General features: G+C 44.4%; 1 protein-coding gene across 2 annotated transcripts in view; it reads right to left on the reverse strand.

Moving 5' to 3' along the window:
• The window catches only part of LOC146863792 (receptor-type tyrosine-protein phosphatase kappa-like), a 1,244,093-nt gene that overhangs the window by 8,483 nt on the left and 1,208,521 nt on the right, over positions 1-27,089 (reverse strand). For both annotated transcript variants that reach the window (XM_085628087.1, XM_085628078.1), the window contains one exon: positions 7,239-7,374. In XM_085628087.1, coding sequence (XP_085484213.1) covers positions 7,239-7,374 — 136 coding nt within the window. The remainder of the gene's footprint in view (positions 1-7,238; positions 7,375-27,089) is intronic.

Below are 27,089 nucleotides of genomic sequence, written 5' to 3' on the forward strand. Positions count from 1 at the left end.
TGCTGAAAGAGTTTCCATCAAAGTCCAGTGCAAGGAGTTCTGTGTGTGGTGGAAGAAGTCAGGGGAGAGCAGGGAAAGCGTCACAGATGGTCAATGATATAGAGTAAAGAGCAGGTTGGTTGTTGTGGGCTGTCGTCGCTATATTGCAAAGATCCTGTCAGGTATCGCAGATGGTCATTGTTGCAGATTCTCGTTGGAGGTCAAAGCGAGCTGTCGAATGCTCTAGCTAGAAGTGCTCATCTTGTCTGCTGGGCATCTTTGGCAGTCGCTGTGGCACAAAAAATCAAGTTCAAAGAACTTGGCATTGGTGGGTGGCGTGGGTGGCAAAAGCTTGGTGCGAACAGGCCCATCTGCGAAGAGCCCAAAACTTCAGGAGAGCTCAACTGAGGCCACACCAAGGGTCCAGGACCCGAGGGGAACTTTTGGGTCAGGAGCCCATTTCAGCAGAGGCCAGCAGGGCTCAGACAGGTCATGGAGGAAAAGTAAGGAAAGATACTTCTGAGGGTTTTAATGTAGAAAAATGTTTTTAATACTTAAGAGACACGTGTTAAAGTAAGGTTCCAGTCTGGGATCATGCTATGATGCTTTGCTCTGAGACTGGCACAGGACTGGTCAGTTGTGGCCTCAGCCAGGTGAGGCTTAAGGAAGCCACTGGTTCTTTCCTACCAATTGTCTCCCAGTGGCTCCTAGAGTCAAATTATGATAATGTTGGGCAATCCACTTTGGTCGATCCATTTATAGACTGTTGTTGAGCAGTCGACGAATCTCCATACATGCTTGTTGGCCAAGGTTTAGATTCAAGAGGCAATCTGTACATAAAGAGTGTGTTAAATTGGGGAGGGACAGGAGGTATGCATATATGTTCATATGCATCTACGTATGTGTATATATATATGTGTGTGTGTGTATGTTGTATTTTTATAGCACAAACCTAGCCAAAAGACAGCAGAAGTGCTGTACAGGGTCAAAGATAAGCATAAAGTCGAGCGATTGGAGAGGTAGTTGGTTTCTGGGAGATTACAGTGGCATGGTGAGCACGGGACCCAAGTCAGGGCATACCCGTCTCACTCGGGGTGACAGATGTAAAAAGAACAATTGATGGATGGAATGTTAAACAATGCCAAACATTCATCCCAGTACAGAGATCTGGGCTTAAATCCATCATCCTGGGCTGCCTGTTTCCGGCCCAGGGAGAACCCGGCCTGGCAGTTTAGGCTGGACTGTTCCCAAGGGGAGCAGGGTCAAGACTAATTTTCATTTGGCTGGGTTCAAACTGGGGTGGGGTGGTGAGCAAACAAATGATGGATTAAACCCAGATCTGTGACTGGGGGTCAACGTTTGATTTGTTCAGCATTCCGTTCATCATTTGTTCTTTTTGCTTTGGTCACCCTAAGTGGGATGGGTATGCCCAGACTTAGGTCCCGTGCTCACTGTGCAATTGGATTCAAGCTAGCCTGGCTGATGAGGGGTGATACCCTGAAACTGTTCCCAGGATGTATTTATTTCCTGTCCAGGGAGAACCTGGTCTGGCAGTTCAGGCTGGATTTTTCCCAGGAGGAGCAGGGTCAAGACTGATCTGCATATGGCTGGGTCCAAACTTGTGTGGCGTGGTGATCAAAAAAGCGATGAATTAAGCCCAGATTTGTGATTGGGGCGAATGTTTGATTTGTTCAGCATTCCGTCCATCATTTGTACTTTTTGCTTTTGTTAGAATACTTTATCTAAGTAAGCATAACTGAATTTTATCTGCTGGAAATCCTTCTAGAAAGATGTTCTCAATATGTCATACTCTTGTTCAGCCTGTTTCAGCTAATACTTCCACTTCCCCTACCTAAAGGTTTTTCTCAGATCTCTCATTTTGTTCCAGTATAAAAATCACTAAACTATTGAAATTACGTTCTACTGACCAGATGTACATTTTCAGTACAAGTTTCCACCCCAACCCACTACTTCATTAAGTTCATGTATAGCACCTGACATAGAAAAAGCTCTTTTATCCTCATCCTGAAAAAGCCTATGCTTGATCCTGCTATTCGTTCCAATTATCGATCGATTTCTCTGTTGCACATGACCGATAAGAGTGTTGAAAGCAGTGTGAATCAACAACTGTCTAGATCCATCAAGGAACATTCTTGCTTAAATCCTCCTTAGTCAGGTTTCCAGCCAAATCTCAGCACAGATACTGCCTTAGTTGCTGCAGCAAATAACACCAGGATGATTCTGGATGTCAGAGGTTCATCTGCCCATATTCTTCCAGATCTTAGTGCAGCCTTCAAAGCAGTCCCCATAAGATCTTGCTGACAAGCTTAATACCTTTGGTATTAAGAGCACAGTAGATAATTGGTTCTCGCCCTTTCTCTAAAGACGATCCCAGGCAGTGTTGCTGGCTCGCTTTCGCTCCCCATTTAAGTCCATGAATTGTGGAGTTCCACAGGGCTCTCCACTGGGCCCCACGCTTTTTAAAATGAATGCGGTCACACTTGTTACACTTACTACATTGTAAGGTCTCACATTTAATATTTATTCTGACACTACCTAATTTATCCTTCATCTTGATGGAAATCCTGACCATCTGCAGAACCATTTCAAAGGATTTCTATGCTCGGTGTCCAGATGGATGATTGCAAACTCTCCCAAGGTTAAAGCCAAGAAGGCCAAGGTCATTGTGTTTGGTAAGCTCTTTGAGAACCTCACTCCTGGAGGAGGCACTAAGCTTGAAGCTTGAAATTTGACACTGTGTTGGAGGTGGATCATAGAGCGAGAAAGTTGCGAGCAGCTGAGCCACAGGCAAGTCGCATGCCGCAAGCGGAGTTCCCGGAGACGCCGTCACCGCCAGAGGAGACACCGCCACCACCACAAGATTGCCACCTCCCGGGGCCAAAGGTTGTAGCTGTGGTGCAGTAAGACTAAAAAGTGGCCTGTGCTCGGGCAGCCGGAGCAGCCTGCTGCTCTTAGCAGTCTGGTTGCCGCTGGTCGCTGCTACCACTGTCAGTGTTAAAGCGGCCATAAGCAGCACTTAACGACACCAAGTATTCTTGCCCGAGACTTTGAGGGCTACAAAAAGACATAATTAGCTCACCATTAAATCGCCCATTTTAACTACTACTTCAACTATTTCATCCAGTTAATCCAGCTAAGTAAATGTCATCCAGCTGATTGACTGTCTTCTTTAAGTCCTCGTGGCATGCATACGCCATACATCTGTTGTCTGCACATGTGGTTTAGCTGGGAGGACCAGCAGGGTGGCAGTTCTATCTGTGGTGGAGGGAAAAAAGTGCAATCACACATCCAGAGGCTTGGAGAGCAGCACCAAGTAAGCACCTGCCAGCACCGGAGTCGGGGTCCGCAGCAGCAGGGGAGAGCATGGCAGTGTTTGCATCCTAGCCAGGGTAGGAGCAGAGGTGACAGGAGCAGTGGTGAGGGGGCAAAAAAAGCTAGATCTTGTTGCACGATTGAGCCCCGGGTTGCAGAAGCTGCCAGACTAGGCTCGGGTGCGACTTGCGGTCCGGGTGTGCTCCATCCCCCCATACTCATCAACGCACGCATCAACCAGCGCAGCCTCACTGTCTTACCTGGACTGGATGACATCCATGATAGCCAAACTACTGGAAGACTCTCCTGTACACTTGACGAGGTAAACAAGACCCACATCCCAGTATTGTAGGATAGGTCAGCAAGGGTGGCCATCAGGGTTTTGTGCCAGTTGGAAGCTCTCCCATAGAGTGTTTGAGTCACATAGGCTCAACACTAAGAAAAGAAGAATTCAGAGGAAAGCAGTTCTGAGGTCCACAGCAATGGAAAACAAAGCAGTCGATCTGAAATATCCACCTGCTTACAATGCAACTTGCGAACAATCTGAGCCCGAGCATTGCAGCTCGCCTTGACACCCGGTGAGAGGACAGCAACTGGCGGGGCAGGCTACCCACGCGGCAGACCAGGCTGGGGGGGGCCATGGCAGGCACAGGCTAGGTAATGATAAAGTCAGCCCCAGCGCATGGCTTGGCAGTCACTCAGAACATTATACACAAGTATCTTATAAGGGTAAGGGCAGGCACATTGAATGCCTTGGTGGGAAACACCTAGCAGCCAAAGCAAAATGATGAATGACCCTGTTGAGACAACACGACTCACTTCCGTTAAATGCAACAGTGACGTTTATTAATGTCGTATACACATCATCCCACAGACTAGCCGGCGGTTGCATCTGCTTCCCACACAGTGCCAACCGTCCGTTTTCAAGGTTCGTTCCCTGCGTGTCATGCTGCGAGCCATGACATCACAGAGTGTAGACGCACTATTCACTCGCATGGACAAGATACTACATATTTCTTCTCCTTACAAAAGACAGCAACAGAAAACAGATCAATTGAACTAAAAGCAATGAAATCCATAATAAAAGGAAAATATAAGGTGAGAACAAAACCAGAAAACAATAACACCTAAAGATGAGAAAACAAACCACCAGTAAATCTCTCTCCAGAAATTGCTAAAAGGAAAAGAAAAGAGAAACTACCTAAATCTAAGAGGCAGCCTTACATCCCTTCCACTTTTCCTGAGAGGAACACGAGGCCTGCTATCTTGACCGGAATTGGTTTGAATGTCACTTTACACTTTTCTAACATCTGTTCTTGAACAATGTGGATATTTATTCAAAACTTGGGGATCGACCTTTACAATTTTGTTCATATTCCACCAGTTGCATCCATTGACACGTACAGCACCACCACAAATCTTGTCAATGTGCACCGGTTCAGTAAACTTAGATTCTCCTTACTTAACAAAGACTGTCTTTTTGATCTTTACAAAATCACCCACTGCAAAGTTCTTTGCTGAAACACTTTTTCTTTTGTTAAAATAGCATTTTTGTTTGGCTTTGGTGGTTTCAACCTTGTTGAACCTAATCCTGGTGACGTCATTCTCTCAGTGCCTCACCCCCACACCTTCTGGAGCTCGGAATCTTGGGGTAACTGTTGATGACAGCCATTCCGTCTAGGCATATTTTGATAGGCATACTTCCACCTGCTTTCTGTGCTCAAAATTATTAGGAAAATTGCTCAGTTGCCTCCTTGCTCCTCAAGAAAAACGTTGATCAAAGCCTTATCATGTTCAGACTGGGTCACTGTAATCCTCTGTTGAATGAAACTGCAGCTAATTCAGAAAGCAGCAACCTGTCTCCCCCTGGGGTTCAACAGGAGAATTACCATGCTAGCTCTTCTCTCCACCCTGCATTGGGTGGATACAAATCAGCAATGTCTCTTAATGGCGCTCTGCTTTTGCCATAAGTCCCTGCACTGTCTTCTATATGACCATTGTATGACCTCTTTTTTCCTTCTCGCATCTCTGTGAGATTCCTTTAGTTTCCCACTCAGCATTATGTTAACCTCCCTAAATTTAATAAACGCCTGCATTGGCAGCCGGCCATTTGCCCCTCAAGCCTGGAACGCTCTCCCCTTCTGTATATCCGAGCGGAAAGGTCTCTTTCCAGATTTGGCAAACTTTTAAAAACCTGCCTATTCTCTACATAAGTTTGAACCTGATTTAGGGTTTGGTGACTGGGATAATCTGTCACAAACGTGACAGACAGCCTGTCAGCCCTATTAAAAGACAGGCCACTGGAATTATGCGGCAGGGAGCACAACATTATGCAGCAGGGTTGAGTAAATCATGCAGCAAGAAAAGGCAAACTATGTGGAATAATGCAGCACGTTTTATGATAGCATTACTTCCTTATTTTATCATTTTTACACAAGATAATACTATCTGGGCAAAGATTTCACCTCACTGGTGCCAATTTAACAATCAAATACAGAAATAAGCAACAGAAAGACCGGTTACACTTTGCAAAACGACTTACACAACATGTCGCTACGTTTTAGTAACCTTTGATATGTTTGAGCTAGAAGAAAAGCATAGTTCTAGGGGGCCTGTTAATAGTGTCATAGGATATCATGCACTTATGACACACCTGTGTCACATTTGTGATGGAGCATCCTATCCACTACACTCTAAATCAGGCCCTTTGTTTGCAGGCCGGTGACTTCCTGAGCGCCAGGACACGCCGTGGTTGGGGTATTTGCACACTCTATAAATAATATGACTCAATGAATCAATAAATCAGTTCTTAAATCGCTTTCTAAAATGTGAGTCACCTGCTGAATGTTATGAAAGGGTGGGCCTAGAATAGCATTTCTGCCTCCTGTCATTAAGCTGTAAGGGATGTGAGCAGACTGGACTTTTGTGCCAACTGTTTACATTAAGGACCTCATTACGATGAGACCTGGAAAGCCTCTGACCACAGGCCTCAGGCTTTCCGGGCCTCGTTGCGGGTTTCACTTTCGAACGGCGCATTATGAAGCAGGCGGTCAAAACTGAAACCGGACGGTCATTCGTCTAGATTCAAATGGGCTCAAGGAGACCGTCGGCCAGTCGCAGACTGGCACGTAATACCAATGGACGGCGTTTCCGCCACTGGGATTACGATGCTCGGTTTCCAAAGGCTTTCCATGCCAAGCAGGGACCAACAGAATCCTCCATTTCTCTACGGGAGCTTGTGCTACGGCCAGTTTACGGCCGCAGCACAAGCTCCCGTAGAGAAATGGGAGTATGCGACGGCACCATGTGGTGTCGCATTGTAATTTCGGTGGTGAGAGTGCTGACAGGAGGTCGATCTGTCCTGAGACCAGATGGTGATGGTTGGATGCAACTCCGACCAACATCGTAATCGAGCCCTATGCTGTGGTGATATTTCTGTGTTTAGACTCCTGTTCTCTATTTGACCCTCTTTCTTCATATTTAATGGTTATTCCGTTTTTATCTTTTTTCCTATTTATATCTCTCAAAGTATGCTTGTTTGAATATCTTAGACAAGACTAAACTATTGTAAACTAAATTGTTCTAATTACTATTATGTGCAGTACTTGCCTCCACTCACACCAAACCTGTGGTTTCTGGTAAGTACTGAATTCAGACTCAAACTAGAAGTGACTGAAAATCCAGATGTGTATGAGTATTGTTCCCCAAGTGAAGATTCATTGTGCCAGAGAGTTTTTGCCATTTTCAATCATAGTCTATTTGTACAAGTTGTGTGCTATGCTGGCACTCTACAAGGGGTATTAGAATAGACCAGATGCATTATAAAGCATGAAACAATGATGGTGCAACCCTCTGACCAGCTTCAATCATCTGACACAGAGGCAGTCCTGCCGAAGTGGAAACAGAAATGTTGTATAGTTACATACCACATTCGGGATGAGCTGGCAGCGCTTGGCCTTTAGGAGCCGGATGACTTGAGATGGGTCCACCAACTTCTCCTCTCGGATTTGTTCGCACAGATTGCTAGCCGCCAAGAACAGCCCTGAGCGGCTGGCCCCATCCCTACGACAGAAGAGGTTGGAGTTAATGCAGTACATAACATGAACATTACTGAGCTCATCATACAGACTTTAGTGGTGCCAGAGTCAGATGATGCTGTTTGATAGATGGATTGACTGCAAAGAGTAAAATATGCGTAAACAAACATATTTGTGATGTCTTAGGCTTGTATGTATTTGCATAACAAACTATTTCATGAAGTTTAATTTTCTTGTCTTGGATTTAAGTGTAAGTCTAAAGCAACATGCAAAAGGACCTGGAGAGGCAGAAGTCTTGGGAAAGGATGTATACAACAGTATGTCCAAGACAGGAGGCGGCATGATTTTTATAATTTATAAAGTGTTGTTTAAAGAATATATAGTAGTGCATTTTTCCTAGAACTTAGATGCCACACATGGATTCCTTTCAGGGCTACTGATGTGCTAGGGTAATTTGGCCAATATAAATTAAATCAGTTTTAGCTCATTCATCTACTATGGATAGTGACATTGTTCATCCTTTGATTCCTAACAACATCACAGGGCTAAACCTCTTACCCATTTTTAGGCCCTCAACAACCTCCAATTCACTATCACAGAGCTAAGCTGAAAGATGGAGCTGAAACTAAAGAAAATAAACAGACCCCTATTCATCCTTGTTTACTTTCTCTTCATGTTCCTGCATTCATGAACCCTGAGACCAGGGGTAGTGCCAGGAGAAGGCAGGGCTAACAGTTAACTAACATGGGGCCATCTATAGAAATCTTTTTTACGTTCGCAGATGGGTCGATTTGCGAAATCGGGCCTTTTGCAAATGCAAAAAGGCATTTTTAAATGTACAAAGGCCTAATTGCTATTCGGAAACCTGTGACCGAATCGCAATTTGGGTTTGCGGTTCCCCTTTGTGAATATTTGTCCCAAATTATTTTTTAATGGGACACTGCCAACTCAAAAAAATTCAAACAAAACTTTTCTTTTTGAAAAGCATCCCGTTTTCCTTTAAGGAAAATGTGCTGCATTAAAAAAAAATGCTTTATTGAAAAGCTCTCGCAGACATTGTGGTCTACTGACTCCTGCAGACCACCATCCCTGTGATTTTTGCTATTCCCAATGGGTTGCACACCGAGACCCACCTAATTACTATTTATGAGGTAGGGCTATTTGCAACCCATTGGGAATCGAAAATGTGCAATACACACATTTGTACCTGGGTGTTTGCGATAATCAAATAGCAAATCACAAAAAATCGTTATTTGGTAATTGCAAACAATTACCTACGTACATCGAACCCATGGGGTTCTACCTTATTATTGAGTTTTTAATTCGGCCTTCAGAAGTGTTGAATCCATAGAAGTATAGATTTACTGTGCTTATCTCCACATCAAGGCACATTGACAGTATATATTGTCTAGCTACAGAGATAACATAAAAATAATAAATCTATACTTGCACTTTATACCCACTTCCAAGGGCCCAGGACTGGACTGGCACCACTTGGCAGGGCAAGACTTGCAGCGAGCAAAGTCCAGGTGCTGGAGGTGATTAATTGGAAGTCTTTGTGTCCTTGAGACTTTAGAAGAAAAGGAGGCAAGCCAGCAAGCCCTTGGAGTCACTCTTGCTATGAGTTCAAGTGTTGTGGGTCCAGTCCTTCTGACCTAGGCAAGGACGGGACAGCAGCAGGCAGCAGGTCAGCACAGCAAGAAAGCAGTTCTTCCAGAGCAGCAGTATAGCAGTCCTTGTGGCAGCAAAACAGTACTTCTCCCTGACAGAGTATCCACAGTTCCATAAGTCTACTGAGTTGGTAGGGCCAGATGTCCAGTTCTTATACCCAGTGGTGCTTTTGAAGTGGGGGAGACTTCAAAAAAAGGCTTTGACGTGCACAAAAGCCCTCCCTTCCTGGCTCAAGACTCACTACAGGAGGTTGTGCAAGCCTTTGTGTGGGGACAGGACACTGCCTATTCAGGTGTACGTGTCAGCTCCTCCCTCCCAATCTGCCAGGAGGCCCCATCAGGATGTTGATGGCCCATCAGTCACACCTAAGCTCCCTTTGTGTGTGCCTGTCTAGAGGGAATGGAGAAATCCAGCTGCCACCACACCCCATACGTGTATTTGAACAGGCTGCAGGCACACAGGGCTAGGAGCAGGAAAATGCCCACTTTGTAAAAATGTGAAACGAGAAAGGGGATCAGCCCTATATTGATAGCCAGATTGGGCTTGAATTAAAGTTTTGAAGAAAAAATAATCAGGGTACCGTTTTTAGTTTGGTGTTATTTGCACATAGTCTTCTTGGACCTGGTATAGTTATTTAACCTTTACTTCGTTTTTTTCTTATAACATTTTCTTGCAATTTTAAATATCTGAAGCGTGATGACACTATTTAGTGAGAGTGCTCAGTGTTTAGATATTCTACTGTAAACCACAGACTGGTGTAATGTTCAAATGGTTACATTGAGTTGTAATTGTTGTGATTTTATGCTTTATTGTTTAATTTATTGAAGCACAATTTTTGGTGTGTAATAATTGTTTTGAATTCTTGAATGCCCCTATGAAAGTTTATAGTTTTCACTAAATAGTGTGTAATCACGCTTCAGATATTTAAAATTGCAAGAAAATGTTATAAGAAAATACCGAAGTAAAGGTTAAATAACTATACCAGGTCCAAGAAGACTATGTGCATTGGCCCTCCGTCTGCTTAAATAAATAGCAGCAAACTAAAAACGGTAGCCTGATTATTTTTTCTACACTTTCTAAAAAATGGCCTTTTCTAAATTTAAATAATAAATCAGACTTTACCATTAAAGAGGATTTGTCAGCACAATTCCATAGGTACTAATCATGAAAGGTCTACTTCTTCTCAATCAGGAACAACAACTTACTAAAGGTAATACGGAATCCCCAATGTTATCCTATGAGAGAGGTAGCCTCACAGTGATGAAAAACAAATTGGAGAGTTTTTCACTTCGAGGGCATGCCATACTTAAAAGTATATGTACTGACTTTTATTTGCATAGCACCCCGCCCCATGGACTACCTAGAGCCTACCTTAGGGATGATTTATGTGTAATAAAAGGTGAGTGTAAGGCTTGACAAGCGGTTTTAAATGCCTAGTTGACATGGCTGTGAAGCACTGCATCTAGACTGGCAGGCTTGGTATAAGTTTTAAAGTGCTGTTCAAGAGGGTGGCACAAGCGGTGTTTGCCGGCCCACTAGTAGCATTTAAGTTACTGGCCCTGGCCACATATAGTGCACTTTACTAGAGACTTATAAGTAAATTACATATGCCAATCAGGTTTAGGGAGAGAGCTCATGCACTTCAGCACTGGACAACAGTGGTAACGTGTTCAGAGTCCGAAGGCCAACAGAAAGAAATCCACAAAAATGTGACGCAAGAAGGTTGGGGGAAGAAGACCACCTTAAGGCTGTCAGGTCTAACAATAGCACATTCAAGAGACACCTACAGTGTGCAGATTAGTCCATATGTCATGTCTTGTTACAGATGGTGTAAGTTTGAAGAACGCAGACAGAAGCTTGTATTGTGAGAAACCTTGAGAACCTATGGAGTAAGCAGTTGTATAATTACGCTTCAACCAATTTTTGAGACCTATGTGTAGTTGGGTAAAATGTTAAAGTTTTGTGTATCTTGTGAGCAGAACAGAAAAGATGATTTTAGAGTGCTCTCTCAGAAAGATGACTGACTTTTTCTTTTTCCTTCCCTCTGAGGAAACCCCATGCTGGTTTGTTCTCTGCTTTGTAAGATTTGATGTAATCTGATTGCCAATTAATTGAACTATATGCATTCTAAATTGCTGCTAACCTGATTGCTTAGCATAAGCCACTTACCTTTGATAAACCTTAATAAACCTTCATGGTGTCATACTAGAATATCCTCTGTCCTTTTGTGGAGCCTGATACACTTGTGAATATATTGATTAGGTGACCAAGATCAGGTGTGGAACACTAAAATCCTTAGGGGACTAAAAATACTCCGGGTCCATCCAGGGATGCACTTTATAGTTCTCGAATATGCATAAAGAAAAGCACTAACACTGCTGGTACTGGCCATGATGGGCCCCCCACCCACCATCTCCTTTTGTAAGAAGAATTAGTGAGCAACTAATGTTTTTTTATAAAAGGGACTGTTCATACCTCAAGCTAGAATCCATCCATCTTCTCAGTAAGATCCTATTGCAGTTACACTGCATGGCATGGATGGCTGTAATGGAAGCTTCATTGATAATTCCTATCTTCTCTTGCAGATTTATTTATCTCATCTCGATGGGTAAGAATGAAGAATTATCTAGTCTACTATTCATTCTGTTTCAGCCCCTGGTGCTGCTCATCAAATCATTGGTGGAGTTTTTATTGCAAGTCATTGGATGCTAAACTACGTAGACAATATGATCATTACGCCTCCAGGCAAACATAACTTGGTCTCTCATCTTAAGATGCCATTGTTCTTTTACCGACTATGGACTGTGTCACCAATTGAGGCAAACCCTGGGAGATCTCATCTAAATCTGAGTGTTATAATTTATACAATGATGGATACTTTAACATTTTTCAATACAAAGAAACCCGTACGTATTAGGGAGATTTAACAGCCTCTTTTCATGGCACTTTCCATGTCAGTGCTACTAAGCATATGATCCTGCTTTAGCTGTTAATGCACACATTGTTACTTTATTCTTTGCAGTCTTAACATTTGTGGTGAAGGAGGCGGGGGGATTGGGGCTGGAGGTAGGATGATGAAGTTATGGTTGTATACCATAAATGCACAATATAAGTGGGTTTTAAGTTTTACTTAATAACCATAAATTCCAAAAATTCATTGCAGCAGTTCTAGGGCCCGATTCACAGAACTAACTTAAGACAAAATCCTAAACTTACTACCATTTTGGTATTCACAGAAGGCACTTACTCATTTTGGTATTCACAGAAGGCACTTACTCAGAATTGCTTGTACTTGGATGTTGCTCTGCTACAGCACATGACTGCAATTCATAGCCTCCTGTTCCTCCCTACATGAAGTCTATGTCACTTCCACATCAATTGGCCTCATCTTAAACTCAACTCTCAGATTCTCATTGGAGGGGCTTAGTGTTCACACCGGAGAGCATTTGGTTTTGGATGAAAGGTCTGGCATTTGAGCATGCACTGTGCTCTGTCGTCCTGGTCCCAGAGCCTGCTGTACAAGGCTTGTAGCCATGTAGGGCAGGCTCTAGCCACTTGGCCCTCAACTCAGAGAGCTTTTGAGGAGCAATTTTGATTCCTGGTTTTATTCTTTTTTCTTCGTTTTTTTTTTAGCTTTGAGCATAGGCACAGTAAGTAGGGGCACAGGTGATGCCAACCACCAGAATAACTATTCTGAAGTCCCAAATGTGAAAAAGCAATAAAAATGCCTTTACATTTTTATTTTTATCAGGGAACATTGGCAGTGCATTCAAAGACAGACGTCAAGTGCAGGCTTTGTGCTCTGACAAATTGCTGCTTAGTCTTTTAATATGGTGATTGGTGTCTGCTTTTTTTTAACTGCAAAGTAAGAGCATGTTTTTTACGGTTTAATTCTTTTTATTGAACAACGCAAGAAGCGATCTCACATGTAAAGGGCCACGCAGGGCCCGCCATGAATACCAATCAGTGCATCGTCATTACAAACATCAACAATGAACAAGTATTGTCCCGCCCCCACCCTGAAAGACAGAAAAGGAAAGAAGAAGAAAACACAGAGAAAGCCACCCCCACCCTGCCACGGTCCACCACGGTAATGTAGCGCTGCGCCGGACGGGGTATCAGTCCTAAAGGCTAGTCAGCCTGCTTAGAGGGCTCCGGCGCCGTTAGGCTTAAGAGGCGTAGGCACCTCGGGCAGCACAACTCCTGGAATTCTTGTGCAAGCAGAGTGAGGTTCGGCTGCTATAGATCGCTAAAAGAGGAGCTTTTCCCAGCTAGGGTAAGGGAGATCTTTTCCATGCCCAGCACGTGCCATAATCGTTGATACCACCCTGTGTGTGCTGAGATGCGGGGAGTTCTCCAGTGTACTAATATGTTCTGGATCGCTGTACCCAGTGCTATGGCTATCTGTTTCCCTCGCCTAGATTTCAAGGGGTAGGTGAGAGGGTTTGGCACCCCCAGCAGGACATACGCAGGGAGTCTGGGGATTTCAGTGTCAAGGTGTTTGTCCACGTCATCTAAAATGTGTGTCCAGTAAGTCTGGAAGTGTTCGTACTCCCACAGCAAGTGGACCAGTGTGCCCCTCTTCCCACACCCCCGCCAGAAGTCTGAGCTCAGAGTCACCTCAGCTTGGTGGAGTCTCTCTGGGGTATAGTACCAGTGGTAAACTAACTTGGTGAGTCTCTCAGTGAGACCAACATGTGTTGCTGTGTGGCACGCCCTATAACACGCACCCTCCCATTCCTCGGGGTTAAGATTACATCCGAGGACCCTTTCCCAATGCGCACGCCCTGCATGGTAAGTTTGGGTGTATCTGGACAGTGGTAACTTATACAGATGGGAGATCAGTATCTTGTCCGAGGACCGTGTGATAAGCCACCGTTCATAGGGAGTAAGAAGCCTGGCTGCCTGTGAGCGGTTGCTAGGATGCATAGCCCACTGTCGTACCTGAAGGTAGCGCATGCGTTCAGATTCTGGAAGGCCGTAATCGGCCCGAAGCTGTGAAAAGGGGATAATAGCACCTTTGGTGAATAAGAGTCCCAACGCGCAGCATCCAGCCTCTCGTAAGCAATCGAAAGGACTGTGAGTCCATCCTGGGGCTAAAGTCAGGATTATCCAGAATGGACGTGAGTGGAGAGGGAAACGTTGTGAGGTCATGGCACGTGAGTCCGATCCCAGACTGTGAGGAATGTGCGTGTCACCTGCAAGGCGTATAAATTGGGGAGGCGATGGACCCTCGAAAGAAAGGGAATTTTCATGAGGGATGTGTCTGCGACAGCACGATCTTAGAAGAGCCAGTCTTTTTCGGACTCAGCCCGGCTCCATTCGACTAGATGTTGAAGCTGCGCAGCGTTATAATAAAGCCTGAGATCTGGAATCCCAAGTCCCCCTTCGTGAGGTGGGAGAAAGCTTACCGCCCGTTTTGGCAGTGGTTGACGCCCCTGCCAAATGAAAAAAGAAAGTTCCGACTGCACCCTCCATAGCCAGCCAGTGGGGACTGGCAAGGGGAGCGTCTGGAACAAATAGAGAATTTTGGGGAGGATCGTCATCTTAACAGTTGCGACACGCCCCAGCCAAGAGATCTGGTGATGCTTCCACCTCCGTAGCTCAGTGCGGATGTGAGTGTGGAGAAGGGAGTAATTAGACGTCCTCATAGCCTGCAAGGTCGGGGCCAGGTGGATACCCAGATAGGGAACGACATCATCGAACGCTGCAGAGGATAACTGACTTGCAGATCCGCACTCTCCTGGGGCGTCAGTGAAAGATTCAGCGCTATGGATTTGGTCAGGTTAACCTTAAATCCAGAGGCACCGGCGAAGACGTCCAGTTCCTCCAAAAAGGCACCTAATGCTATCCCAGGGTTCACTAGGGTGACTAGCACATCGTCTGCCTAGAAAATGATGGTGTCTGTGTCCCCGCTGAAGCGGATGCCCATGATCTGAGGGTGATCCCTGACCCTCCACGCCATGGGCTTCATGTAGAGAGCGAAGAGTAGGGGCGACAATGGGCAGCCCTGTCTCGTGCCTCTATGGATAGGGAATGGGGAGGAAGTGTGACTGTTGATCCATAATGTCGCCGTGGGAGATCTATAACAGTTAAAGATGTGCGTCTGCATATTTTCCCCCAGGTCTATGCACGCCAGAGCCTACTCAAGGTAGGGCCAATGGACTCGATCAAAGGCTTTCTCCGCATCGATTGTGAGAAGCATATAATTCCCGGGGATACGGGAAGCCTTTTCTATGAGGTGTGTCACACGCTTCGTGTTGCCACTCGTCTGCCGCTGTGGTATGAATCCGGCCTGGTCAGGGTCCACAAGTCCCTGCATATAGGGGGCAAACCGGCTGGCCAATATCAGCTTCAGATCTATATTCAAAAGCGAGATAGGCCAATACGAACCACAATCGGACTTGTCTTTCCCTGGCTTAGGAATAACAGCAATCTCTGCTTCCAGCATGGAGGAGGGGACCGCCCCGGACGCTGCAAAGGAATAGAAAAGTCGAGTGAGCAGAGGGGCGAGCGTTGTGCAAAACTGCTTGTAAAAGGCCGTGGTATAGCCGTCAGGACCGGGGGACTTGCCCAGTTTCAAGCAAGCAAGAGCTGTGATGATTTCCTCCGGTCTGAACTCCCTCTCTATATGGGCTGCTTGATCCGGTGTCAGGGTTGGAAGGCGGGCCTGGGCCAAGTACGCATCAATATCTACTCATCAGAGCATGTTTTTTAAAGTGAACTCTCTGACAATCTTATTGGGGTATGGGGAGGTAGCAAAGGAAAGGTGGTGGGACGTTGTTTTCTTTTTAACACACTACAACATTGAAATACTTGTACATTAAATGTGCAAATATTTCTAAATAAATCAGCAGTTAGCACAAATGAAGCACATTTTTGTGTAATTCTGAAAGGTGATAGATACAAAGATTTTCATAGGTTCGAAACAAATGAAGACACTTTACTTGGTGATGTGGAAATGATAAATATTTGCTGAAACCCAATTTAAACACGTTATCGTTTGTGAGCTATGGTTTTATCAGTAAAACTGCATGTCAGTGTGAATTTTGTGGCCATGTCAATGGAATATGTGCTGTCTCTAAACATCAGTGTGCTACTGCAGCAGCGTAATTTAGGCCTCACCCCTACACGTTTTAGAAGCAACACAAATGTGTAACCGGCATCATATATCCGTGTGTTTTAACGTTATTAATGTAAAGTGAGGCACCAATACGTATTATTGAAGGTGTATCCACTGTAGATGTTAGAGTTTGTATATGTGTCCTTATATTAGCCTAACCTGAAGATTTGTAGTTCTCATTTACAGTTGTATTTTGAATTATATTGCCTACTGAAAGTACCCTAGATATGTATTCATGGATTCATTTATTTATGTTTTGCATTTATTCTGATATTATGCGTACATATATAATCATGTACTTGAAGTGCACATTGAAAATAGTGAGTTAAAGCTGACATCAATAGGCCGTCTTTTGTCTTTAACATGGAATGTATTTTTGTGTAATCTGCATGTTTTCTTTTCTTGCAGATGCACCTATGTGATTTCATAGCTAGTGAGTGTTGTGTATTAGAGACAGAGAGGCCAGAGAAGAGAAATCTTGACAAGGCAGAAGAAGTCTCCTATTCATCGCATACCAGGAACGTGAAGCCTCAAGTTTAACTTGCTCGTTCAAGCTTTGTGGGATGAGAAAATCAACCAATGTTGCTCAGACAGACCATTAATTGGAGTTTGGTGACGTGTTATGAAATATGGATGTTTCTAGACCTCTTTGTTTTAAATTAGTGTTCACACTGATAGAGTATGGCAGATCCCTTAAGCTCCTGAGAGTTCTCTCTGTTTTCCTGTGTCTCTGCAGGTGTGTGGCTTCATGCTATTACTAATTTCTCTTTTTGGGCACTTCTACTGGAGTTTCATAATGCTAGCAGTGTTTTCCTTTATTCCTAAATCTTTGAGATCTCTAGTCTGGAATTTTCCATTCTAGTTTACAATCCAGATCACATGACCTTAGATCCTTCAGTGTTTGGTAAGGATGCTTTGAGCTCCTTCAGGGAATAACAATTTTTGCTTCTTCGTATCTGTGTTGCTGTGACTGTATTCTTTGCGCGCCTTATTCTATTGAGACTGAACCTGTTTCGGCGTTTCGGCTTGCCGACTATGATTCTGCATCTTTATAGTCGATTTTGATATGGACCTATACTGGATTTCTTACTAAATTGTAATAAACTTACGAAACTTGGATATTGATTCTTGCTCCTCATTGCGTAGTCAGATTGGCTTTTAAAAAAGATAAGTGGTGCATTTGTCACAAACTCCCTTGCCTCCTAGTCTACTAATAAAGGTCCATCGAAAGACGAAAGACCTCCGCCTCCATGCACGCTCTAACACTATTGCAAAAGTATGCTCCAAAATGCACCCACCCTACCCATTCTCCTTCTTACTGGCCTGGCTCGTTTCCTATAGTTATTCTTTGTGTGACGCTTGGATTTTTTGCAATCTCTATGACTTGTGTGATGTAACACTGATGGAAGTGCCCCCACTCTGAACATTTTCTCAGAACCACTGGCTTTTAGAACTATTTCAAGACTAGTCCAGGACTGTGCTGTAGATAGAAAACCTAATGTCTAACATGCTATTTTAAACTACTTTTTTGGCATGTTCCATCTCCTATGATCTACGTGGGGTTGGAGTGTTACCTCCTTGGTCCAATTTTGCCACCTCAGATAAGGTTTAAAATGGATTGAGAGCTGTGCGCACTGGTTAATGACGGAGAGAGCCAAATGTCCAGTGGTTGACAGCCAATCAACTCGTAATGGTGGATAACCTATTTGAGTTTAATATTCAATTCAATTATAAACCTCATTCGATCTTTTTGTTTGTCATAAAAGTACATAAAATTGATAGCAAATCAGTAAAAATACAACCAATCATAGTTCTTTCTTGAAACAAACCCCCTTAATCAGGATTACAATAGATTTCCATAAAAAGTAATAAAAGTGAACAGATAATTAGGCCTGGGCGAAAATTTTGTTCCGTTTGCGGAAATTGCGATAATTTGATATTTTCGCGTTCCGCGTAGAGCGCGAAAATGTCAAAATTTCCGGTTTCCGCAGCTTGGCGATAATTTGTTTCTTGCTCGCGCTGTAAAATAATACATTCTCGCGCGCGCGCGATCGCCTTACCTGAATCCCTGCGTTCGCCGACAAGTTTTCTTGATCCGGTCGCGTTCTCCATGAGATGTTGTATTGTTTTTAGCCATTTGCGCTGTCTCGCGACAGTTCGTGCCCGCAGTGACGTCATGCGTCGCGCGATCACGTCTTTCTTCTCGCGATCATGCACCGCGAGACAACTCAAAACAAGATGGCCGCGCCCGCAAGCAACCACATGGGTAAGTTGGCGACCCGCAACAATGCAGAAAATCTCGCGAACATGCGGGAAAAAAACTTCTGCATCTTCGCGATATTTCCGCTTGTTTGCGATAATTTTAAACATTTTCGCGATAATTTGCGAAAGTTAATTTCGCAAATTCCGCCCACCCCTACAGATAATTGATCCTCATAGGTGCGATTGTGGAAGGGAGATCAAAGATTTAAAACAATTATTTTCGGCTAGCTGTATTGACTCAGTTGGAGCCAAGCCCCATACACCTGCCCCGTACGCCGCTACTGAGACTGTTTTTGCCTGGTAAATCTTTTTTATGGGGCCCAAAGGTCTGGCACCCAACCTCCTGTTAAATGCTTTTAATGCCGCTTGTAGGAGAGTAGGATCTGCACTTATGTTGCCCCCACTTTTTTTACTGATGTTAACACTGGTTTCTGGCTATAGTCTGGCTGGGTCCCTGCTAATCAGGGCCCCAGTCTCTCTGTTCTCTCTAAACGACTTTGTGTGCATACTAGATGCACTAGTGATTGGATAACGTAGTACCTTATGACCCCCTAGTATATGGTACCTTAGGTACCTAGGGCAGAGGCACTTCACAGGCCTACCAGGGGCTGAAGCATGTATTATGCCACCCCTGGGAAGCAGACTCAATCTGACACCACAGGCCTGCTACTGCAGCCTGGGTGAGGTAGTGTTAGCACTCCTCACTGAGGTACAGGTTTCTATATCTCACCATACACACACATATAAACCTATCAGTCACCCCTAAGGCAGGCCCTATCAATCCTGAGGGCAGGGTGATTGGTTTACAATGTGAGGGGGTGCCTCTGCATGAGCAGGACCCCTCTGCAGCTGCCAGAGTCTATTCTCTGTGGCTGTTTGTGGATGCGGTTAAACCATATACTCTTAAGTGAATTATAACCTCCCGGTTAATGCTAACTTTGGAATGACTGCATCAAAACATGTCGTGTTTGGTGTCAAACAACTTGGAATCATACCCCCACACCAGTAACTGGTGTGGGAGTATGATCCCACCCTTCTAGAGGGGACGACATGTACCTACTGTGGTGACACGGTACAAATCTGAAAGAGCCCTGGCATCACAAAATGGATGCCACCAGCACAGACACTGGGCTGCCCTCCTGCTGCTGACTAAAACTCGCAGTGGAGGAGGCCCAACAATAGGCATCCTGTCACCGGGAGTTGTCACTACCTTCCAGGCAGGATTTAGTGTATTGGGGCTGGGTGGGTGCACTCTTAGAGTGCTTTGAAGTCCTGCACTGGGGGAGCAGTAGGCTCCTCTGTGCATATGCCAGCTCAAACCGTTTCAGGGGTTACCTGCCCCTGCTCTGGCGCGAAACTGGACAAAGGGAAGTGGGTGTAACCACCCACTCCCCTGACCCTCCCAGAGGAGTGGTCATAAAGCTAGTCCCTCCCCTACCTTCAGTATAAGATAGGGAAACCTTGCCATTGCAAATCAGATAACCCTGGACAACGCTTTACAAGAAGAATCCTGGTCCTTCGACGTTCCACTACCTTTGGAAGACGTAAGAATCTCCCTTGGAGTCAAGGAGTGACTCCCCTTCTTGGCAGGCACCAAAACTTGAATCAACAGTCGCAAACTTTCCCGCTCCCGCTGGAGTCCAAAGTCCCTGCAGCCCTGGAAGTGCATTTCCTGACTTCTTGACGGCCATTGTGAGTCTCCAGCAAAGCTGAGGTGAGTGGACCCCACGAGTGACGAGGAACTGCAATACCTGGGAACGGTGCACTATTGTTAAGTGCAACCCCATCACATGTGCTTTGGACCATTTGTGGCCCAAGGATCCAGTAGGTTGTGCAGCGAAAATCAGAGGCCTACCCCATCCCGAGTGACCATGGGCTCCTGTGAAGCATTCCCTCACGAGGCGTCTTCGCGATCCCTTGCCCATTGGCTTGTGGGTCCCCCGAAGACTTTCTTATCAACTCAAAGGACTCCCCTGGTTGCTCCAGGCTTGCCCTCACTTACCCTCACTGGGTGAGTCCCTCAGACCTTGCTGGTCTGCACCGTTGACTAAATTCACTTTCCACAAGGCTTGCTGTTGCCAAGGCTTGTTGGCTCCAATCCGGTTGCCGACACCGCAGTCAGTTGCAGACATTGTGGGACACTCCGAATCCAGCTGCTGGTCATCGTCGATCTCTCCTGGACCTCGTGAGCGAAGAGTCAAAACACCCTTGATCACCTGAAATCACCCGACATCCGTGGGCATCCATCTTCCTGGCCCCGGGTCACTGGCAAGTGACTGTGAACACTGTCCCTTCAATTTTCAGGTCTTCTACATCTTTAAGCCAGCCTTGGATTCCACCGGACACTTCTTCAGTCTTCGCAAGCAGCAAGTCTTCTTTGGTCTCCATAGAAAACAGCGACGCGACCCGACACCAAAAGACACCTATGCACCCGGCTTCCCTGGGTGAGGTAACTTGTGCACTCTGGTGCCCTAGTGTGTGTTGGCCCTCAAATTACTTACCTTGTAAGTGGCTTGCTTGTAGACTTGCTCGAAGTACCCTAAAACTTTATAAATCACACCGCGACTTGCTCCATTGTACTCAATAGGAAACCCGCGGCTGTGTTCTCACACTGCCTGCGTCTCCCGTGGGTCTGTTACGTACCTGCTTTTACTGCATTAGTGAAGCCCCAGCGATTCTACAGGCCCTAGGCCTTGTCATTCTGCAAGTCGACTTTCCTAAACCTCTTTTTTAGTATATGGTCTGGTACGCCCCTAGGGCCCCAGCCTAACTTATTGTGAAACGTTGATATTTGAATGTGTTCCTGGCTTCTAATCTCATAAAGAGATTAGTAGAGTGTGTCTAGAAATAAATACATATATATTTGATATATATACCTGTGTGGTGTCCTTTCATTTGTTAATTCAAGAGATTATAAGGTAAAACAAGCTGCTTTACATTCCTCTGAGACTTAGCCTGAAGGCTGCTCTCCACAGCTACCACTAGGATAGCTTTCTTTAAAAGGTTGTCTTAAACCTATCTACCATAAGAGTCGAATTGGAGTGGTGCAAGTTGGCCACTATAACTAGTGACCAGCATATGCCAGGCCAACTTCTCACACCGCTAAGCTCCTATCCATCGCCAGTGCTCTTCCTTCCACCAGATGTGTCCAAGACTGATTTTTGTGGGAAAGGACTCCTAGATAGGAAAATGTATTAACCACCACAATTTCTTTTGAGTCCATATAAATTTGTGACGCTTTAGCTTTTTTCCCTGCCCCTGCAATTAATATAAATGTCTTCATTTGATTGACTTTTAGGTCCAGTGAACTCATAAAAGCCACATATGCTGTTATCAGGCGCTGTAGACCCACTCCAGTTCTGGAGAGAAGTACGGCATCATCAGCTTATGCCAAGATAGGGAGCCGATGAGAGTCACATATGGGGACATCAAGGGATACGCCCGCCAGTGCATTCTCCATGCCATTTGTATAAATAGAAAATAAAAATGATGCGAGGACGCAACCTTGCCTGACTCCTCTTGAGATCTTGAAGGGGCGGGTCCGCTACCCATCCCTCCCCTATCGAACCGATGCGGAGGCATCTGAGTACAAATGACTAATAAAGTCAATTAGGGGCTGATCCATTCCCATCGCTAACATAATATCCCAGAGCTTCGGGTGGGAAACGCAGTCAAACGCTGCCATTAAATCCATAAAAGCTGAATATAGTTTCCCACCCTTCACCCTCACATATTTGTCCATGATGAGTGCGAGGTTCAGGCACTGATCCACAGTGCCCTTCCCCTGTTGGAAACCATACTGGGTTTGCATTAAAAGATTTCTATCACGCGCCCAAGATTCAAGCCTAGACAAAAGAAGGCGACCCATCAGTTTAGCAGTTGTGTAAATAAGGGAGATGGGTCTATAATTTTTAGGGTTACCCTTATCTCCCTTTTTAAAAATTCTAACTATTAGGCTCATTTTCCATGATGGCAGGGGACCCAGTAAGGCTATTTTGTTAAAAACATTTGTCAACAGAGGGACCCAAAGATCGAGGTCCGTCTAGAAGAGTTCTATTGGAACCCCGTCCTGGGCCGGTTCTTTCCCCTTGCTACAAACCTCTAGACCCCGCTTTACCTCCAGGAGGGTAAATACTAGATTTACTTGGGGATTCGGGGATACAGCAGTATGGGAGCTGGGATAAGAAGAGTTAATGGAAAAAATGCTTGAATAATGAGCCACCCAGTCACCTTCAGCTATATGTGAGTCTAAGGTAGGATCTCCTTGAATTTTAAAGTAGGGTGCATTGATTATTGCCCAAAACTCTTGGCTGTTTCCTGATTTTGTGGCATCCTCTAGACTGGCCCATGTTTCCTCCCTCCTAACCCTCTCCCTAGATTTTCTTGCTGATTTGTAGTCCCTACGTAACGAGGCAATTAGTGATGCATCCCTAGGTTGTATTTTTAGTGCGGTTACTAAGGGCTTTCTGGATTTTGTGCAGGGAGAATCAAACCACCCATTGGCCTTTTTGGGTCTATCAGGCTTATACCGAGTTAAGGCGTTTATTATACTGTCCAATAAGTTAGTAAAGCCTAATAATGTTACACTGGTGGAACTATTTAGGTCCATACATATTTCTATACTAGCTAGCGAATTTCTAACTGTTTCAGGAAGAATTTTAGCACTATCGGCTTAGGCCCACTTCAGTTGATATCCATTTCTTCTAGTAATTAAGGGTGGAGCTATTATCTGCTGTCCAGGGTGTTCTCTAGGGGCAGAGCGGATTTCGGACGTTAAAATGGCATGGTCGCTAAAAGATGTAAATAGGGCATCCGCATGGATACAGCTCTCATTTAGGTGGGTTGAAATCAGAAAGAAGTCTATAGTTGTTTTATAATCGAAACATCAATATGTTTTGGGTGGGGATTCAGTGGTAGAAGAATAGTTATTTACGATCACCAAGTCCCTAACCGAGAGTGATCAATTCAGACTGTTACCATACTCACTATGAGTGAAATGGTGTAATGGGTTATACATAAGGTCAGTCATACCACATACCCTCTCTAAGCTGTGTTTACAGGGTGGATATTAAAGTCCCCCAGCCAAATGATATATAAAGTTTCTTTAAGCCTTTGAGTTTTAAGAGTAGCGTCCAGTTCCTTATCTACGGCTGAGTGAATGTTGGGCCCAAAGTTATTATTGTAAAAGTTGATTAAAAGCCAAGACCCTTGATTTTGCAGCTCAACGATAAGGATATGGAAAAGACAGTTACTTTCTATAAACTTTTTTACTTTCAGATCCGCTGTATTAGGGATCAGAGTTAACAACCCCCCCTTTGCCCTGCCTGATGGCATTTGACTGCCTTTGATTGGAAGGAAGGATAGCCATTAACAAAGATGGGGTCCGTGGCCCAGGTTTCCTGGAAAGAGATTAAATCACATTCCTGCCAGATTTTTACCCATTGATCATTGCTCACTTTGTTTGCTATACCCGCCACATTCCAAGTTGCAAGAGGAAATTAGTTGGTCTGCCCCATCTCCCGTTTAGAAGTCCTAGAGGCTTCACCAAGTTCGGTCAATATAATTTCTGGTGGAAGAGGACCCTCTAGTGGGGGGGAGGCAGTCAATCACAGGAGTCCACACCAGAAAGAGGTGCAAATCTATTTGTAAGTAAATGTAAATGGTCAAAGGTAATCTCAGAATCTTTTTTTGTTAATCTATGCTTGAAGGCCGAAAATGATGTTGCAAAATGCACAGATTACACTTCACCAAAAGCTGAGGTCATTACCGCCTTTGAAGGTATTTGTGGGCAGGTAGCATTGGATTTGACTGTCCCAATGAAATTAAAACCTAATTTCGGTGAAAGGTGGTTTGATGCAAATTGTTCCAGGGCCCATCAAAATTTAATACAAGCCCTGAAAAAAACGCCAAGAGATAGTAAGCAGATAGCCAGCCTCAGGAAGCATTATAAGCTAATGATACACACCCGCAAAAGTGAAATTAAATCAGAGGCCTGGAATGCATTAATGTCTGTAGAAGTCATAAAGGATAGCTCGAAATTCTGGGCTATTGTCAATACCCCCTTTTTTTCGGGACTAGGGAACGATAGCCTGGAAACTAACATCCCAGAAGAGCAGTGGTTAGAGCACTTTGAGACCATTTATGGATCAAGTGAGATCCAGGATCCCTTTCCAGTTTTAGATATAAATGGGGGTTTCCCTTTGCTGGTTTTTAAAGAGGGGGATATTGAAAAGGCAATATTAGAGACTTCCACCAATAAGGCCCCGGGTCCTGACTGCGTCCCTGCAGACCTGTATAAAGGTGAACTTAAATTCTGGGCCAAAATTTTAGCAAATGTTTTTAATGCATCAGTAGCTCAGGGGTTTCCTGAATCCTGGACACCGTCTATTATTATACCAGTTTTCAAAAAAGGCCAGAGAGGGGACCCACGGTGCTACATGCCTATATCATTGATTGACTCTGCCGTAAAGATTTTGGGTAAAGTGATTTTGGCTAAATTCACAGATTGGGTCAATGATAACGGGGTCTTATCCAATCTCCAATATGGTTTCAGGCAAGGAAGAGGTACTATGGATCAGTGCCTCAATCTGTATTTACTGGCAGGTAAATATACTATAGCAAAAAAAAGTTCCTTGCAAATGGCTTCTATGGACCTCACCTGGGCATTCGATCTGGTTAACAGATCGAAGCTGTGGTCCATTTTACTTGATATGGGCATCGACCCGTGCCTGGTATATTTTTTTGCAGATTTACACCAGGATCTTTCAGCTGCAGTTAGAGTTACCCGCGATGGCAAATGCACAAAATATTTAAAGTCTGCAGAGGAGTCCGCCAGGGGTGCATTATGGCGCCGTTACTTTTTACTCTTTACATTAATGCACTAGATAAAACTTTGGACAAGGCCAGCTTGGACATCCCTCAAATGGGGAACAAGACTGTCCCGGTCCTTTTATATGCGGACGATGCCGTGTTGCTATCACAGACTGCTATAGGGCTTCAAAGACTTCTGGATGCATTTGGGGCCCATATGAAATCCTTGGACCTGGTGGTGAATATGTCTAAATCACATGTTATGACAATGGGTCATAGACCCAGAAAAGCTAGAACTTTCTTTTGTAATGGAGCTGAGGTATCTAAACTGTCCTCTTTTACGTATTTGGGGGTCCTGTTTGATGATAGATGTTCCTGGGTCCCCCAATTTAAAGCTAAGAAAAATGCAGTAGTCAGATCGACATTAGCATTATTGGGGTTTTCAAAGCGGCTGGGAGCTAGACCCTTTAAAGCAATTCTTGCTATTTATCGATCTAAATGTCTGGCTATTGCTACATATGGTGCTGCTATCTGGGGCTACAAACAATTGACAGGGGTGCAGCTGGCGGAAAATAATTTTTCACGCACCCTTTTGTCTGTGCCCGAATCAACCCCAACTTTCTCTATCCATCAGGAATTGGGGTTGGGGTATGTGACTGACACACTGAGATTGGCTCCCTTAGTTTGTTGGATTAAAACATGGCTCAATCCTGAGCTGACTCTGAATCACGAGATTTTACGGGACTGTGTTGCCCTGGATAAAGCCAGTAGCATTCAGTGGCTGTCTTATGTAAAGTGCATGTTTTATAAGCTAGGGCGTCCTGAAATCTATAACACCCCAGCAGTGATCAAAAAAGAAGATATAAACTGGGTGAAAACACATTATTTAAATGTATTATTGTTGGAACGGGAGCAACTAGAGTTACAAAAATCTTTGGTTAAGGCTCATTATTTAACAATCTTCTCCCCATTGATTGAGCCCTACCTGAGAATTGTGACCAAACCTTATCATCGTTGGCTCCTGACTAGATTCCGTTTTAATTTAATTCACCTCACGCTGGGCAATTTTTCTGGCTGGTGTAAAATAGAGGAGATAGGCCCGTGCCAGTGTGATAACTTTTCACCTCAGGACACTTTGCACTTTATTATGTTCTGTGATTTTTATAATGATATACGGAGGAGGTTTTTAGTCCCTCTTTTGAGGGAAAAGGGCTTTTCTCAGGTTAGACCAGCCCTATTGTATCCCCAACTGTTAGATGATGTAAGGAGCATTTTTTGTGTCGCCAGTTTCCTTGTTGCTGCTGTCCGTCGAAGAAAAAGAATATTGCCCATGGTTAATGTTGAATGAATTTAATTGGAACTGTTTTTAACCGGGATTTTGATATCATGATGTATATTAGATTATTTATGATATTTTACCTTTTTTTTACTGCCCATTTGTATTTAGGATAACACATTTTTTCTATGTGTGTTTTCATGCCTTATACTTTTATGATTTTAATTAATCGAATAAAGTGGTTTTGTCTGTCTGTCTATTTGTAAGTGGTAACCCAGGATTTTCCTACTGTAGACCTCCCTATGCAGTACCGATATGTTCGGGACCCATTGGGCCATCCTGGAGGGAGGGGAATAAAGTAGCCAAGTGTCAGGGGGAGTATCTGGGTACCCTTAGGAGGGACTCTCTGTAATTGGGACAAAGGAGATCTAAATATTGATAAATTATTAAAGTTAATCACCACGTAGTCCCCCTCCAGTGTTTTTGGGGACATGGTGTCCTGCCACCACCTCTATTCTTTGATACTCTGCTGCTACTGGCACAATAGAGCGCGACTTCGCTATTAATTAAGAGCACGACTTTGCCACCAATTAAGTTG

Source organism: Triturus cristatus, chromosome 2_1 (genome assembly GCF_964204655.1).
Source record: "Triturus cristatus chromosome 2_1, aTriCri1.1, whole genome shotgun sequence".
Taxonomy (NCBI): domain Eukaryota; kingdom Metazoa; phylum Chordata; class Amphibia; order Caudata; family Salamandridae; genus Triturus; species Triturus cristatus.